This window comes from Lagenorhynchus albirostris, chromosome 2 (genome assembly GCF_949774975.1).
Source record: "Lagenorhynchus albirostris chromosome 2, mLagAlb1.1, whole genome shotgun sequence".
Taxonomy (NCBI): domain Eukaryota; kingdom Metazoa; phylum Chordata; class Mammalia; order Artiodactyla; family Delphinidae; genus Lagenorhynchus; species Lagenorhynchus albirostris.
The window spans coordinates 85,511,514-85,526,439 of NC_083096.1; the positions used below are offsets into that span (position 1 = coordinate 85,511,514).

At 37.4% G+C, this 14,926-nt stretch overlaps 1 protein-coding gene across 3 annotated transcripts in view; it reads left to right on the forward strand.

The window, feature by feature from the left end:
- Window positions 1–14,926, forward strand: part of CSDE1 (cold shock domain containing E1) — a 36,791-nt gene that overhangs the window by 16,165 nt on the left and 5,700 nt on the right. For 2 of the 3 annotated variants that reach the window (XM_060139261.1, XM_060139263.1), the window contains 14 exons: window positions 939–1,137; window positions 2,150–2,259; window positions 2,661–2,753; window positions 3,375–3,472; window positions 5,926–6,007; window positions 6,335–6,463; window positions 6,589–6,714; window positions 7,339–7,551; window positions 9,535–9,675; window positions 9,761–9,925; window positions 11,206–11,313; window positions 11,924–12,099; window positions 12,945–13,057; window positions 14,056–14,175. In XM_060139261.1, the coding sequence (XP_059995244.1) occupies window positions 939–1,137; window positions 2,150–2,259; window positions 2,661–2,753; window positions 3,375–3,472; window positions 5,926–6,007; window positions 6,335–6,463; window positions 6,589–6,714; window positions 7,339–7,551; window positions 9,535–9,675; window positions 9,761–9,925; window positions 11,206–11,313; window positions 11,924–12,099; window positions 12,945–13,057; window positions 14,056–14,175 (1,873 nt within the window). The remainder of the gene's footprint in view (window positions 1–938; window positions 1,138–2,149; window positions 2,260–2,660; window positions 2,754–3,374; window positions 3,473–5,925; window positions 6,008–6,334; window positions 6,464–6,588; window positions 6,715–7,338; window positions 7,552–9,534; window positions 9,676–9,760; window positions 9,926–11,205; window positions 11,314–11,923; window positions 12,100–12,944; window positions 13,058–14,055; window positions 14,176–14,926) is intronic. The other variant, XM_060139262.1, reaches the window with a different exon arrangement.

Below are 14,926 nucleotides of genomic sequence, written 5' to 3' on the forward strand. Positions count from 1 at the left end.
GTATCTGATGATTAAATAGGTCCCAGTGCATTGCATTAAAATAAATAGCCCTTCTGTTTACTAAAGAATGTTTTATTTTGCTTTATCTGACCATAGAAACAAATGACAGTATTTAGAGATTTCACTGTCTGAAAACAGGTGAAAAGATTTCTTTAATTGTACCTGTGAAGTGATTGAAGATTTTTAGGATTGAAGAGCTTTTGTTGTCTTGGAGTTCTTAGAAAACTCTTGCTTTCTAACTCATTATTTTGAGTCGTCTTCCATTAAAGGACCTGAGCATGCATGTATTTTCTAGTTTGAAATAAGTATTGCATGGAAAGTTTCTTTTATTGTTTTAATCTCTACTAACTTAAATAATTGCCTTCAAGATGCACGGCTTACCAAATAGCATCAAGGTTTCTATTTACGTTTCAAAATAAGTATTAATAAATTTAATGAAATGTCCTGGTAGTTTCGGTTTCCATCTCTTGAATAGTAGTTACCTTTGTTCTGATACTGTTGTTTTAGTAATTTAAAGTTAATGTAAAGGCAGCTTTTCCTTATATAGTTACTTTATCTTAATATTTAAACTCCAGAAATTCTATTTGTTTGGTAAGTGAAAATTCTACCATGAATTGGGGCAGTTCCCCCAAAATAATTTGAATTACTTCCTCTGAAATGTTTTATTAGCTAAATTAACATTTCAGTAATAAAAACACATAATCTTCCCTTTATTTGTTGTTTTACCTTTATTTGCCTTTTTATGTTAAAAATTCAGTGATTTTTTTTTAACATCTTTATTGGGGTATAATTGCTTTACAATGGTGTGTTAGTTTCTGCTTTATAACAAAGTGAGTCAGTTATACGAAAATTCAGTGATTTGTTAATCAGACTTATAGTAAGCTATGGAGGTAATATACAGATCTATATGTATTGAGTTCTTTCTCTTTTTAAAACAGATGAGCTTTGATCCAAATCTTCTCCACAACAATGGGCATAATGGGTACCCCAATGGTACTTCAGCAGCACTGCGTGAAACTGGGGTTATTGAAAAACTGCTAACCTCTTATGGATTTATTCAGTGTTCAGAACGTCAAGCTAGACTTTTCTTCCACTGTTCACAGTATAATGGCAACCTGCAGGACTTAAAAGTAGGAGGTAATCTGTTGGTTCTCCTTTTTATAAAACTAATCACAAATTTATCTTGCATATCAACTTACTCATGACAGTGTTATGCTTTTGGCCTTTTAATTGTACCAATTACTGAAGTTTGTTTATATAAATTAGCAGAATCCTGATTTTTGTTGTGGTGATAGTCTTTTTGAGGGATGAAAGAGTAATTGATTAAAGATATCTTTGAATATTTTTTAAATAGACACTTGGTATATTTAATTGTTATTCCCCCAATAATGACTGTTTGGCTATATATTAGATTTTATGCCAGTGAAAATATTAAACTTTATAATGTTAGTTTTAATTATTTTGCCAGGTACTAGTTTGAGTAGTACCTGAAAGAAATAACTCTTACCATGTCACCACTTGGACTATGTGGAAATTCATTTTGGCTGACAACATAGAAATTACTTTCACATGTGAAAATGTGTGGTTTATTAAAGGACTGAAGTTACAAGGTCTCAGTGTGTGTTTTTTAAAAATATCTTTGAGAAAAAAGAACAATAGTTACATGAATATTTGGCATACCAAATACTCTAAACTGTACAAGAGTGTTATTTTGGTTAATCCTCATTTTACAGATGAAGAAACTCAGGGTATAGAGGGATTTTGGGGGTGAGGGGGGGAAGCTTGCCAAATCTCATCATTACATTGCATCAGCTGTAGTATGTGTAGGTGCCATGAAAACTAAGATATGGCTAGCTTAGTCTAAAGCAGTGGTTCTGAAACATTAGTGTGTATCAGAATTACCTACAAGGCTTGTTAAAATGCAGATTACTGTACGTGATGCCCAGAATTTGTTTTGGAGTGGGTCTGGAGTAGGGCCTGGGAATTTGCATTTCTGCTACACTCCAGGTGATGCTGCTGCTGATGCAGGGACCACACTTTAAGAATCACCAGTCTAAGGAAACTCAAATGCCTGATTAAGTTTAGCTTGAAAGTGAGATACCATTTGGCCAAAATTAGTCCACCAAACACAACACTCTCTTTGTTTTAGATGATGTTGAATTTGAAGTATCATCTGACCGGCGGACTGGGAAGCCCATTGCTGTTAAACTGGTGAAGATAAAACAGGAAATCCTCCCTGAAGAACGAATTAATGGACAAGTTAGTGACTTAGATGCTTTATGTTTTCTTAGGGCCCTGCATTTGCATATCTTTCACATTAGAAAAGGAAGATTCTCCCCATCTCCTCAGTTTGCACGCAAGAGAGCTATAGTATATAAAAGTTACTATTTTAAAATTATATCAGAAGCACTGGCATTTCTTGACCTTAAATAAAAATTTGGTCAAGACTCAATTTGGGTTTTTACATATAACCCTAAGTCTATGCTTACAGTCAGCTTATGTACTGTAAGTTTGAAACTTGGCAGCATGACATCCTCTTGTGGATCATATCAAAATGTATCCCTTTGTATAGTATAGAGGATATTAAAATTCAGTTTATATTGCACAGTGCTGCTCCTGAAATGATTAGCAATGGAAATTTTTTTTTTTTTGACTGGTAGGTTGTGTGCGCTGTTCCTCACAACTTAGAGAGTAAATCTCCAGCTGCCCCGGGTCAGAGTCCAACAGGGAGTGTATGCTACGAACGTAATGGGGTAAACTTGTGTATTTTTCTTAAACCTTTGCCTGATCCACCATGTGATCTATAAGCGTACTTTAAAATTCAAAATAGAAAACGTAAGCTGCAGTTGATAAAAATCAGTTTAAAATTTGGTTTTGAAGAGGCTTCGAGTGCAGCATTATCAAAAAATCTAAAAAGAAAAAAATCCATAGGACTTCCAAGTGTCTTAGCTTGCCCAAGTGTGACCTTAGTTAGAACATTAAGGTAAAATGCTTCTTTTACTCGCTTTTTTTGGGGGTTGTGGGAGGGGATCTTTTTTCTGGTTCCTTTTAAGCACTAACTCAGCTTTTTTGTTTGGAATGCCTTATATAAAAATTGTTTTTTTTGAAATGTAACTACAGCCTCTGGGCAAATGCTTCCACGTGTGTAAGCTTTTTGAAGTTGGATTGCTGCTCAGCTGTGGACTCGCAGAAGTCATCAGCACCTTGGAGGGGAAGTGTGTTTATGTGAATAAACTATGTGCTTGTCAAAAGGCATTTAATTTTAAGAAATTTGGCTTTAAATGCCAGTTTAAGAAGTATTTAACAAAGTAAATCACAGTATACACTGAACATGCATCCTGCCAGTATAGTAATAATACCTTATTAATTCACAGGAAGTGTTTTATCTGACTTACACCCCTGAAGATGTTGAAGGGAATGTTCAGCTGGAAACTGGAGATAAAATAAACTTTGTAATTGATAACAATAAACAGTAAGTTCTTTTTTCCCACCTAAGTGGTTTGTTTTTTTGTTTTCCTTTTACAATAAGAAATTTGAAGCAAGTCAAAAACCTAACTTGTAAATCTGGATAATTTTCATGATCTTTTAAATTTTTATTCATCAGCTAAGCATTTGAGCGTCAATTCTATGACAGGCACTATGCAGGGTGTCAGAGATAGGAGGATAATTAAAACATGGTCAGAACTTTCAAGGAACTATTCTAGAGATCAGTGAAGGTTTTGCTATAGCAGCAGTGCTTGAGGTGCGCTTTAAGACGAGGAAGTCACTAGGGAGATGAGAAAAACATTCTGGATAGAGGAAGTACCATGGGGGAAGAGGCCAAAAGTTGGAGTTGATTTAATTGACTGGATCATGGAAAGATGAAGTTTGAACTTTATTCATTCGTCACAGGTGTCTTTGAAGGATTTTAAATGGGGAAGTGTGATTGGTTTCTATTGTTGGAAGTGGTGGAAACGGTAGGCTTTTGGAGAGTAGGGATGCTATAGACTAGAGGCAGAGTTATGAAAATTAATATGAAAGATGAGGGTGTAGTATAGACAGGCCAGGGGTGTTTGGGTATAAAAGTCAAGTCACATTGAGAAGATAAAATCACCAAATTTTATAACTTTTTAGATAGGGATGTGTATTAGAACTAAGGGAAAGGGAGTCCCAAATGCCATTTTTTTTTGGCTTGGGCTACTGGGCAGATGATGATCATTAACTGGACTAAGGAGGTACAGCAGAAAGTATTAAGGATGGGAGAAGAATTGTGCTTATTTTGGCATTTTGAATTTGAGGTGTCTTTGGGGGAAGATATTAAATATGTAGTTGCGTATATAGATCTGAACAAGCTAGTTATGGACAGGAGATAGAGCTGTTGAATTCATTGGCATAAGCAGTTAAGGAAAGTGTAGTTAAGAAAGCCCAGGGATGATTATTTTTATTTTGGAGTGGGAGAAACAGATACAGGTACAGAAGGAAGTTAAAAACAGGAGAAAGTGCTGGGAATGGACTTTGAATGGCAGTACAGAAAGAAAAGTCCCAAGAGTGTGAATTATTAGCCTTGAACCTTACCTCTTGTAAGACTAGAAGGAATTGGATTGAGTTGTAGATTGATATTAGTAGTGCTAGTCTGAGGCCTCAATTTAATGTCAAGTTAGGAAACTTGGGAATAGGGCTTGAGTTAGAGGTAGATGGGGAACCAGTGAAAGGGCTTTATTTAATCTTAATAAGTTCTTGAATGTGCTAAGAACTTGTACTAAATATTTTATGTACAGTTGTTAATCCTCAGAACAGCCTCATCTGGTAAGTTTCTTCATCTGTAAAATGAGGTATGTTCTCATAAAGTAACTTGCCTAAAGTCATACAGCTTTTAAATTGACGTTTGAATCCCAATCTGGCTCTAAATAAAGCCTTTTCATTGTAGTAAGTTGCAAGAGCAAATAGGATTTTTCCAGTGTGTTTGTTAGTCTGTTAAATTTTTGAAATAAAAAAAGCACAATTGGGTGACAATTTGTCCATGAAGAATTAAGGGAAGTAATTAGTTGGTCTGCAGATCTTATAAACAACACCAACAAATACTGTTGCATCTTACACTGTGTGTGCCATCTTTAAAACGAAATCTGATTTACATTGTTGCTGCAGCAACATGTGATGTCTGTTTTCAATGGAGGTGAACATCACTCTTTTTTTAAAAATTAAATTTATTTATTTATTTATGGCTGTGTTGGGTCTTCGTTGCAGTGGCGGGCTTCTCATTGTGGTGGCTTCTCGCTGCAGAGCACAGGCTCTAGGCTCGTGGGCTTCAGTAGTTGCAGCACATGGCTTAGTTGCTCCATGGCATGTGGGATCTTCCCGGACCAGGGCTCGAACCCCTGTCCCCTGCATTGGCAGGCGGATTCTTAACCACTGGGCCACCAGGGAAGTCCTGAACTTTTCTAAAGCATAGCAGATATCTCCTGTAATCACTGCATTTACTCATGTTTCTTTTATGACTGTTTAATCAGAAATAATTGATGGGATAGCTAGTAAATTCAGTATTCATTGCAAACAGGACTATCTCTCATTTATCTCTTTATCCCCTGTACCTTTGTTTGCAGTACGTAATACCTACTTAGTGTTTGTTCACGTAATGGCCTTTCTAAAACTTTAGCATTCCCCATCTGGTTGCAACCAATTTGTGGCCTTATTTCAGCAGTCTGAGAGAAACAATGCCATATATGTGTGCCCAATTTGAAAGGCTAGGGAGTTTGCGCAGAAGTCCTTTGCACGTGAAGCCATATGAAAAGGATTATGTATTATAAAACCTTATATTAATGATGATACAGAATTCCTGAGGCCTCAGAAAACTAGTTTGTTTCTCTAAACTCATCATGTCTAACCAAGCCAATGCATTTTTCACCCCTCTTTGGTCCCCACCGTCCCCACCCGATTCTTTTGTTCTAGTACTGGTGCTGTAAGTGCTCGTAATATTATGCTGTTGAAAAAGAAACAAGCTCGCTGTCAGGGAGTAGTTTGTGCCATGAAGGTAAGTGTCGATCAGATTTGAGAAACTTTAGTTTTTTCTTTGACCGCTTTAAGTCTTTCAAACCCAAGCCTTTTGTTTTTCCTCTTTATATTTCCTTTAAAAATATTTAATTGTTAATGTCAGAAGTAATCTCTTAAAATTCCTTGGTTACTAATTATGTTCTTTAAAATGGGCCATTTAATTAATATTAGACTTTATCAAGTAATATTGTTTCCACTGGAGTATAATTTTGTGAAAAGGCTTATTGATTGTAAATTGTAATCATAAATATGTGCACTGAATAGTACATAATATTCCTGCTGTTTCTTCATATTTGTTTGGCTTTAGGATGCGTTTGGTTTTATTGAAAGAGGTGATATTGTAAAGGAGATATTCTTTCACTATAGTGAATTTAAGGGTGACTTAGAAACCTTGCAGCCTGGAGATGACGTGGAATTCACAATCAAGGACAGAAATGTAAGATAAGATAGTTGAATAACTTGATCTTTGGCCTTCTTTTAAGATAAGTAGTGAGTTAAAATTTTAGGAAACACTTAAAGTGACATGGTTCCCCTCGCCCTCTCCACTCCCTTCTGATTTAGGGTAAAGAAGTTGCAACAGATGTCAGACTATTGCCTCAAGGAACAGTCATTTTTGAAGATATCAGCATTGAACATTTTGAAGGAACTGTAACCAAAGTTATCCCAAAAGTACCCAGTAAAACCCAGGTAAATAGTATTTTTTCAGAAGAGTCATCTTACACCTCATCAGTAATAGAATAATACGGTATGGTATACAGAAGTTTTATTACTTTCAATTAATGTAATTTTGTGACAGTGGAGCAGTTAAGTATTTTATGTGTGTAATTATATGAGAAACCGTTGGTACATCCATGAATATGTTTTTCTTTCTTTTTTTTTAAACTGGGTGATATGGAGAAGGGGGCAAAAAAAATACTGGTTAGATTGGGGAAAAAATTCATGTGTGCATGCGTGCATCCCAGTTTGGTTTTTTTTCCTGTTGTTGGTGGGTGGGGGTGGGGTGGGGTGAAGAGATGAGACCAGTGGTGTCATTGCTGAGGAAATGTAGAACATAAAAGACTGAAATTCTTTTCCTTAAATAAAATCTCTCAGTATCAGAGTGCAGGATCTTAACTGCAGTATCATGATTTTATGGTTGTGTCATGTGACCATAGAACACAAACCTTTCAAATTGGACTTATGTTATCAACACCTTTTTTTCTTTAGGGAGCTATCTGTTATAAAATGGGTTTGCTGTGTGTTCTTCTTGTTTGACTTAGAACTAGGAAGGGTGAGAAATCTCCAGCTAAAATAGTTTTTCCTTTTCATCAGAACGACCCGTTGCCAGGACGCATCAAAGTTGATTTTGTGATTCCTAAAGAACTTCCCTTTGGAGACAAAGATACGAAATCCAAGGTGACCCTGCTGGAAGGCGACCATGTTAGGTTTAATATTTCAACAGACCGTCGTGACAAATTAGAACGAGCAACCAACATAGAAGTTCTGTCAAATACATTTCAGTTCACTAATGAAGCTAGAGAAATGGTAAGTGTTGGGTATTATTAGATACTTACCCAGTCTTGGAGGCGGCAGGGCAATGTTACAGTCAAGTTTGTAATATGGTATTGAAAATTCTTTGAGTTTTGACAATATTGGGCAATTACCTTATTAAGGTGATTGAGAACACAGACACTTGAGTCAATCTGGGTTTGACACTTAGCTCTGCCAGTTACCTTGAAATAGATGAGAGAAAATTGTAGAATTAAAATCTGGAGAGGATGGGCTTCCCTGGTGGTGCGGTGGTTGAGAGTCCGCCTGCCGATGCAGCGGACAGGGGTTCGTGCCCCGGTCTGGGAGAATCCCACATGCCGCAGAGCAGCTAGGCCTGTGAGCCATGGCCGCTGAGCCTGCACGTCCGGAGCCTGTGCTCCGCAATGGGAGAGGCCACAACAGTGAGAGGCCCGCGTACCGCAAAAAAAAAAAAAAAAAAAATCTGGAGAGGATGATTTCTAAGGTCTTTTGAGAGTCAGTGATTCTCTGGCCCTTAAATATGAAGACTGAGAAGATTTAAGTTCATCGTTGTAGAAAGTAGATCTTTCCAGACTGTTCATAAAATGTTTAGTAAACAGTAGGTTAAACAAAGTAGGTTTTGTTTCTTTCGTTTTTACAGCAGGACTTTGCAAATTCTTCTTAGTGAATATATGTCTGGAAATGATATACGCCAGAATTGTTGCTGAAACATATTTTACAAGTTCTGTTTTCGTGAATTAATTTTATCAGATGTAATTTACATTTGCTTCTGTTTGGAGTCATAACATCTACAATATATCTCAGTGTTGTCAGTAGAACTGGATACATTCAATGAAAATTTAAGTTTCTTGAAACTTTTTAACTGTTAGGAGAACTGATCTTGTTTGACACTTGCAATGTGCTTTAAACTTTAATGCATGTTTAGTTTCTTAGATCTATTTTGCTTTACACTATGGAGTACATTGTTGAATAGCTTGCTTACCATCAGGATATAGCTATAGCAAGGATTAAATGTCAGAGTATTGTTTAGGCTATATTCAAAACTGATTATAGAATAATCATTTCGGGCTTCCCTGGTGGCGCAATGGTTGAGAGTTTGCCTGCCGATGCAGGGGACACGGGTTCGTGCCCCAGTCCGGGAAGATCCCACATGCCGCGGAGCGGCTGGGCCCGTGAGCCATGGCCGCTGAGCCTGCACGTCCAGAGCCTGTGCTCCGCAACGGGAGAGGCTACAACAGTGAGAGGCCCGCGTACCGCAAAAAAAATAATAATCATCTCTGTAATATGTAAATATGTAAGTCATTGGTGGGTTGATAATTGTATTTTAGTAAGTATTTGAGTACTTGCCATGTGCCAGTTACTCTGGATATAATGCCCTTACAGAGCTGATAATTTAGTATGAAGGAAAAAAACATGAGGATAGAACTTCATTTATTTTATTTTTCAAACCTAAATCTTAAGTCCTCCTGTGCCTAAACTCAGAAATTTTTGCAGTAGAGATTAGAGAGTTGCCTTTAGTTGACTTCTGGGGTATTTGGAGTATTGTTCTGTAGATTTTTAATTTCTGGAAGTTACAGTGTCATAAAGCTTGGGCATTATTTGGAATCCTGGTTTTTGCCACTTACTAGCTGTGTGCTTTGGGAAAATTGCTTAACCTCTTTCAACCTCAGTTTCCTCTTCTTGTAAAACAATATTTTTCACAGAATTGAAAATTAAATGGAATATGTTGTATGCATTTACTTTAAAAATGATAATTTTTCCTAGTGCGTGTTGGCCAAGAAGTAGCATCTGGGGAGTCTCAGGCAATTGCTTAGAGATTAATTTACTTTATTGAAATCAATGAGTTTGTATTTAAGTGGAAAAATTAAAATGTGGGTACAAAATTTGGCTGTTTAATACAGAGAATTCCTAATGAATTTAACTTGATGATACTTCCAATCTTGAATGTTGTTGTCTTGACAATCTGCACAGCCAGTAAAAGTATTGTTTTGGTTTCAGGGTGTAATTGCTGCCATGAGAGATGGTTTTGGTTTCATCAAATGTGTGGATCGTGATGCTCGTATGTTCTTCCACTTCAGTGAAATTCTGGATGGGAACCAGCTCCATATTGCAGATGAAGTAGAGTTTACTGTGGTTCCTGTGAGTAGTTTTTGAGAAAAGTATGGGAGGTTTTCTTGATCCTTCCTTTTTTGGTTTTAAAGTTACTTTTGTTTATCATTTGTAGGATATGCTCTCTGCCCAAAGAAATCATGCTATTAGGATTAAAAAACTTCCCAAGGGCACGGTTTCGTTCCACTCCCATTCAGATCATCGTTTTCTGGGCACCGTAGAAAAAGAAGCCACTTTTTCCAATCCTAAAACCACTAGCCCAAATAAAGGCAAAGAAAAGGTAAGTTTTAATCAAAATGATTTTTGCAGTTCTTTATTCCTCATCTGCTTAAAGGCAACCACTGTCCACACAATAATGGAGTATTGTCTCTTTCAGAATTCCCTGTAATATTAACAGTGAACTAACCTAAAGCAGGGTTTTTAATCTCATCAATATTAACATTTTAGGGGGCTTCCCTGGTGGCACAGTGGTTGAGAGTCTGCCTGCGGATGCAGGGGACACAAGTTCGTGCCCTGGTCCGGGAGGATCCCACATGCCACGGAGCGGCTGGGCCCGTGAGCCATGGCCGCTAAGCCTGCGCGTCCAGAGCCTGTGCTCTGCAACGGGAGAGGCCACAGCAGTGGGAGGCCCGCGTACCGCAAAAAAAAAAAAAAAAAAATTAACATTTTGAGCTGGATAATTCTTTGAGTGGGAGGGGGTGGGGAGCTGTTCTTTGCATTTGGGGATGTTTAGCAGCATCCCTGGCCCACTAGAGGTCAGTATCTCTCCTTCTTCCCATGTACAACAGCCAGACATGTCTCCAGAATCTGCCAAATGTCCCCTGATCACCCCCAGTTTAGCATCACTCATCTAAAATGATAGTACTTGTCATCCAAGCAATTTAAAACTTCGAAATTTTGGTAGACTCAGTTCACACATTTGAACTCCATTTATTGAAAAATCCACTAAATCCGTAAATATGAAGCTATCCCTAAGATGACCTCTGCTCTTAAGTAAATAACAAGAATTGTATAGAAACAGGTGATTCAAACAATATTAAATATTGCTATAAAAGGTCAATGAGAAAGTTTTGGCAAAAATTCTAAACTGGCAGGATCTGGGATGGTTTCACTAAGTCATTGACATTTAATAGGTGGAGATAAATGAGGAAAGGATATTCCTCACTGAATAGAGGTACAGATGAGAAAAATTCAGGGTTTCTTTATAAAACACTAATTAGTTTGACAGGAAGATAGGGCTTCTTTTTGGGGTGGGGGTGATTGTTGATTGGCCGTGAACACTATAGAATAGGCATATTGTCAGTAAGCGTTCCCTCCTCAACATTAAAATTAGGTTAAGACTTTAAGACCAAATTAGGCAGACTGAGTCAGCCCTGGGTTAAAAGGCAAGACCATCTATTATTCATACGAAAAATACATATTTTAGAGAACCCTAGGTAGGAAATTTCTACAGCTGTACCAGTGCTTTGGCTCAGGAGTCTAATAATTGCAGTTGTGCTTATATTGTTTTTTTGGTGGTGGTTCTTGATTCTTTTCATTGTTTTCTGACTATTTCTTTAGGAGGCTGAGGATGGTATTATTGCTTATGATGACTGTGGGGTGAAATTGACTATTGCTTTTCAAGCCAAGGATGTGGAAGGATCTAATTCTCCTCAGATAGGAGACAAGGCAAGATAATTCTGTTTATTTGAGAGAGGGGGGAGGGTTAAAGGTTATCATCTTCATCATAAATCCTGAAAAATGGTTTCTTTAAGTTTTATCAAGTTTTGCTAACATTCTTTTGTGCTTACAAGCTTAATATATGAACATCTTCCTATTTAAAAGCAGCTTATTCAATAAGAACAGGGTCTAGCAAGCTTTTTGTTAAAGCTTTTTGAGGAGTTAGTATTTAAGCATTAGATATGTCAAAAGCAATTACCTTATATAAAATTAATAAAATTGGTAAGAAAGTTAAAACAGTCACTGAAGCATTATCAAAATAAAACCACGCCAAAGGTTTTTATATTGCTGTTCATTTTTGTCATACTTAATATGTCTGGTTTTCTAGTTGATGTCCTTTAGAGAAATTAAGAATCTATAAGGAACACACACTGGAGAGCAAAACTTGATCCTTGTGAAAAGTGGAATGAGAAGTAGAAGTGATAGTTCTGGTGAATATCTGTTCCATCAGAGTATTTATAAAAAGGATATTTAGAGTGGAAAGCAAGGTCTGGGGGAGTTGTCATTTCCACTTGGCGTGAAATGACATGATATTAATGAGCATCGTTATTTTTCACAGGTTGAATTTAGTATTAGTGACAAACAGAGGCCTGGACAGCAGATTGCAACTTGTGTGCGACTCCTAGGTCGTAATTCCAACTCCAAGAGGCTCTTGGGTTATGTGGCAACTTTGAAGGATAATTTTGGATTTATTGAAACAGCCAATCATGATAAGGAAATCTTTTTCCATTACAGGTGAGGAATGCCTTTTAGGAACTTAGAGCTTAAATTCCATAATCCATTCTTTGGTTTTGGAGTCAAAACATTAGTATTGGGTAGTTATGTATTTTTTAATCTCAAATTTCATATTGGTGAAATTTTGGCAATATATAAAGTTAACCGTCTACCTCTGTATAGAAAACATGTGGTCAAAAGATAGAGAAAGACCTGTGCCTGCTTTGAACATTGGATAGGAGCCTTTCTGCTTCAGTAAAAGAATACGGTTTTGGGCTTCGCTGGTGGCGCAGTGGTTGAGAGTCCACCTGACGATGCAGGGGACACGGGTTCGTGCCCCGGTCTGGGAAGATCCCACATGCCGCAGAGCGGCTGGGCCTGTGAGCCATGGCCGCTGAGCCTGCGCGTCCGGAGCCTGTGCTCTGCAACGCAAGAGGCCACAACAGTGAGAGGCCCGTGTACCGCAAAAAAAAAAAAAGAAAAAATGCTTTAAAAGATATAATTTTATGTGTTGCTACCAGAGAGTTGTATATTTCATTTGGTGTTATAGTATAGTGGTTAAGAGCATGGGCTCTTAGAACCGTACAGTTCCAGTTTGAATCCAGGCTCTGCTACTTAGTACCTGTGTAAGTTTTATCAAATGAAAATAACCTCCTGTCATCTTAGTTTCATTATCTTGAAGCTGAGGATAATGGTACCTCTTCATAGGATGTTTCTGAAGATTACATGAGTCAGTGCTTAAAACAGTATCCAGCTTAAGTAAGCACACCATGAATATTACAATAGAAGAAATAAAGGGTACTTGCTACTGTTGATGTTTGTGGTAAATACTTTTGCAAATGACATTTCCTTTCCCTCCCCTGCAGTGAGTTCTCTGGTGATGTTGATAGCCTGGAACTGGGGGACATGGTCGAGTACAGCTTGTCCAAAGGAAAAGGCAACAAAGTCAGTGCAGAAAAAGTGAACAAAACACACTCAGGTAATGAATTGTGACTTCTGATTATTAGGCCTATGTTTTGGGTAGGGAGGGTGAGGGGTAGGGTAGGAGAGGGAGAGAAAAGCCTACTGTTCTAGATCAGTGTTTCTCCAGGTATGATCCCCAGATCCAGCAGCATCACCTGGCTACTTGTTAGAAATACAAGTTGTCTGACCCCACCCTAGACCTACCAAAACTTTGGAGATGGGCAGTCTGTTTTAACAAATCCTTCAGGTGGTTCTGATGAACACTGAAGTTTGAGAACCATTGTTCTAGATTTTCTAGGTCATTTGCTTTGAGTTTATTATCAGTTCAATATCTCTTTTTAACAATAACCCCAAGATAATAAATCTCCATGGGATTGGGGGAGGAGGCATTCCTCTAGAAGACGATTTTGGAGAAGAATGAGTTTAAATGTGAAGAATAATGGCAACTTAAGGAAATCGTTGCTATTTAGGATCTTTGACTTTTAAAAGGCCTACAACTTACTTTTTTGGCTTTCGTGTAAACTCACCAAATAATACTTTTTCTTGGTGTTATTCTAGAGAAATGGGAGCTAAGAACATTCATTCAGTTTAATAAATGTTTTAGAAACTGGGGGTACAGCAGTGAAGAAATAAGACAGATTGGCAAAAAAGATGAGTGAAATATCGGATATAGTACGTTCAGAAAGATACTAAGATAAAATAAATTGGGGAAGTATATAAGTATTGGGGTTAGCAATACTTGTAGAGACCAAGGAAGGCCTCACTAAAAAGGTGATATTTGGTCATGTGGAAAAGGTGAGAGAGCAAGACATGTTTAAATATGTATACTTATTAAGTCTTTAAACATCTTTATTTTAATAGTAGTTTAGAAGTATTGCATTTCAGGACTGGCAGGCAACCAGCCAACCCTCTGTTAACGTTTGTTCTGTTAATGTTCGCTTTTTTTTTTGGTCCTATGCAATAGAGTTTAAATAAAATTGTTGAGGGAGAGGTATACATGCTTTTGTTTTGTAGTGAATGGCATTACTGAGGAAGCTGATCCCACCATCTACTCTGGTAAAGTCATTCGCCCCTTGAGGAGTGTCGATCCAACACAGACTGAGTACCAAGGAATGATTGAGATCATGGACGAAGGTAAGAACATCGCTATCAGATTGTTTTGAAATTTGCCTTACCTTCAGATGAGTGCGTCGAAGATTTTAAAATATGGTAGGGTGGCAGTTATTTTCAAATTCCTTAAAAACTGAATCAAGGAAAAGTGATTTTATTCCCACAATACTTGGTTTTTATTTTTTTATATCCCTTGGAAATGAGATCAGCCTGGGTTTATGTTGTGAACAAATGACTGCTGTGGAGCATATGGCTGATATGTGAGCTACTAACGGTGAGTTATACTGAAATAGACTGAGAACAAAATCTCACACTAAAAATATGCATTTAATGTTTGATAATCAGACATTCAAGTTGGCTGGGTTTAGTACAACTTTGCAGTTTTCCTCTGTTATTCACTGGTTATTTACATCAGTATTAACAAAATTTCCTAGTAACTGTTCAATTCTATAAACATTTTTGCCTCCTGTAAAAGTTTACTGTATCTGTTACTTAATAGCCAGGGTTCCATGGGGATCCTACTACTTTTCTCTAGGTCAAGGCCCCCTACATTTTCATTTCCTGCCTTTTTCTCCCCATCTTTGACAACTCCCTGAGTCCTGGTGTCATCCCTTACCCCAAACAATTAACGCCAGAAAGACCAACTTTGTGCATAAAATAAGTTTGCAGTAGAAGTGTTAGTAGGGAACACTGGATGATTAATACAGCAGAATTACCATAATGATGGGGTTGATGAGAGGATTTGAAATTCTAACCAAAGACGATAGCTTGGCTC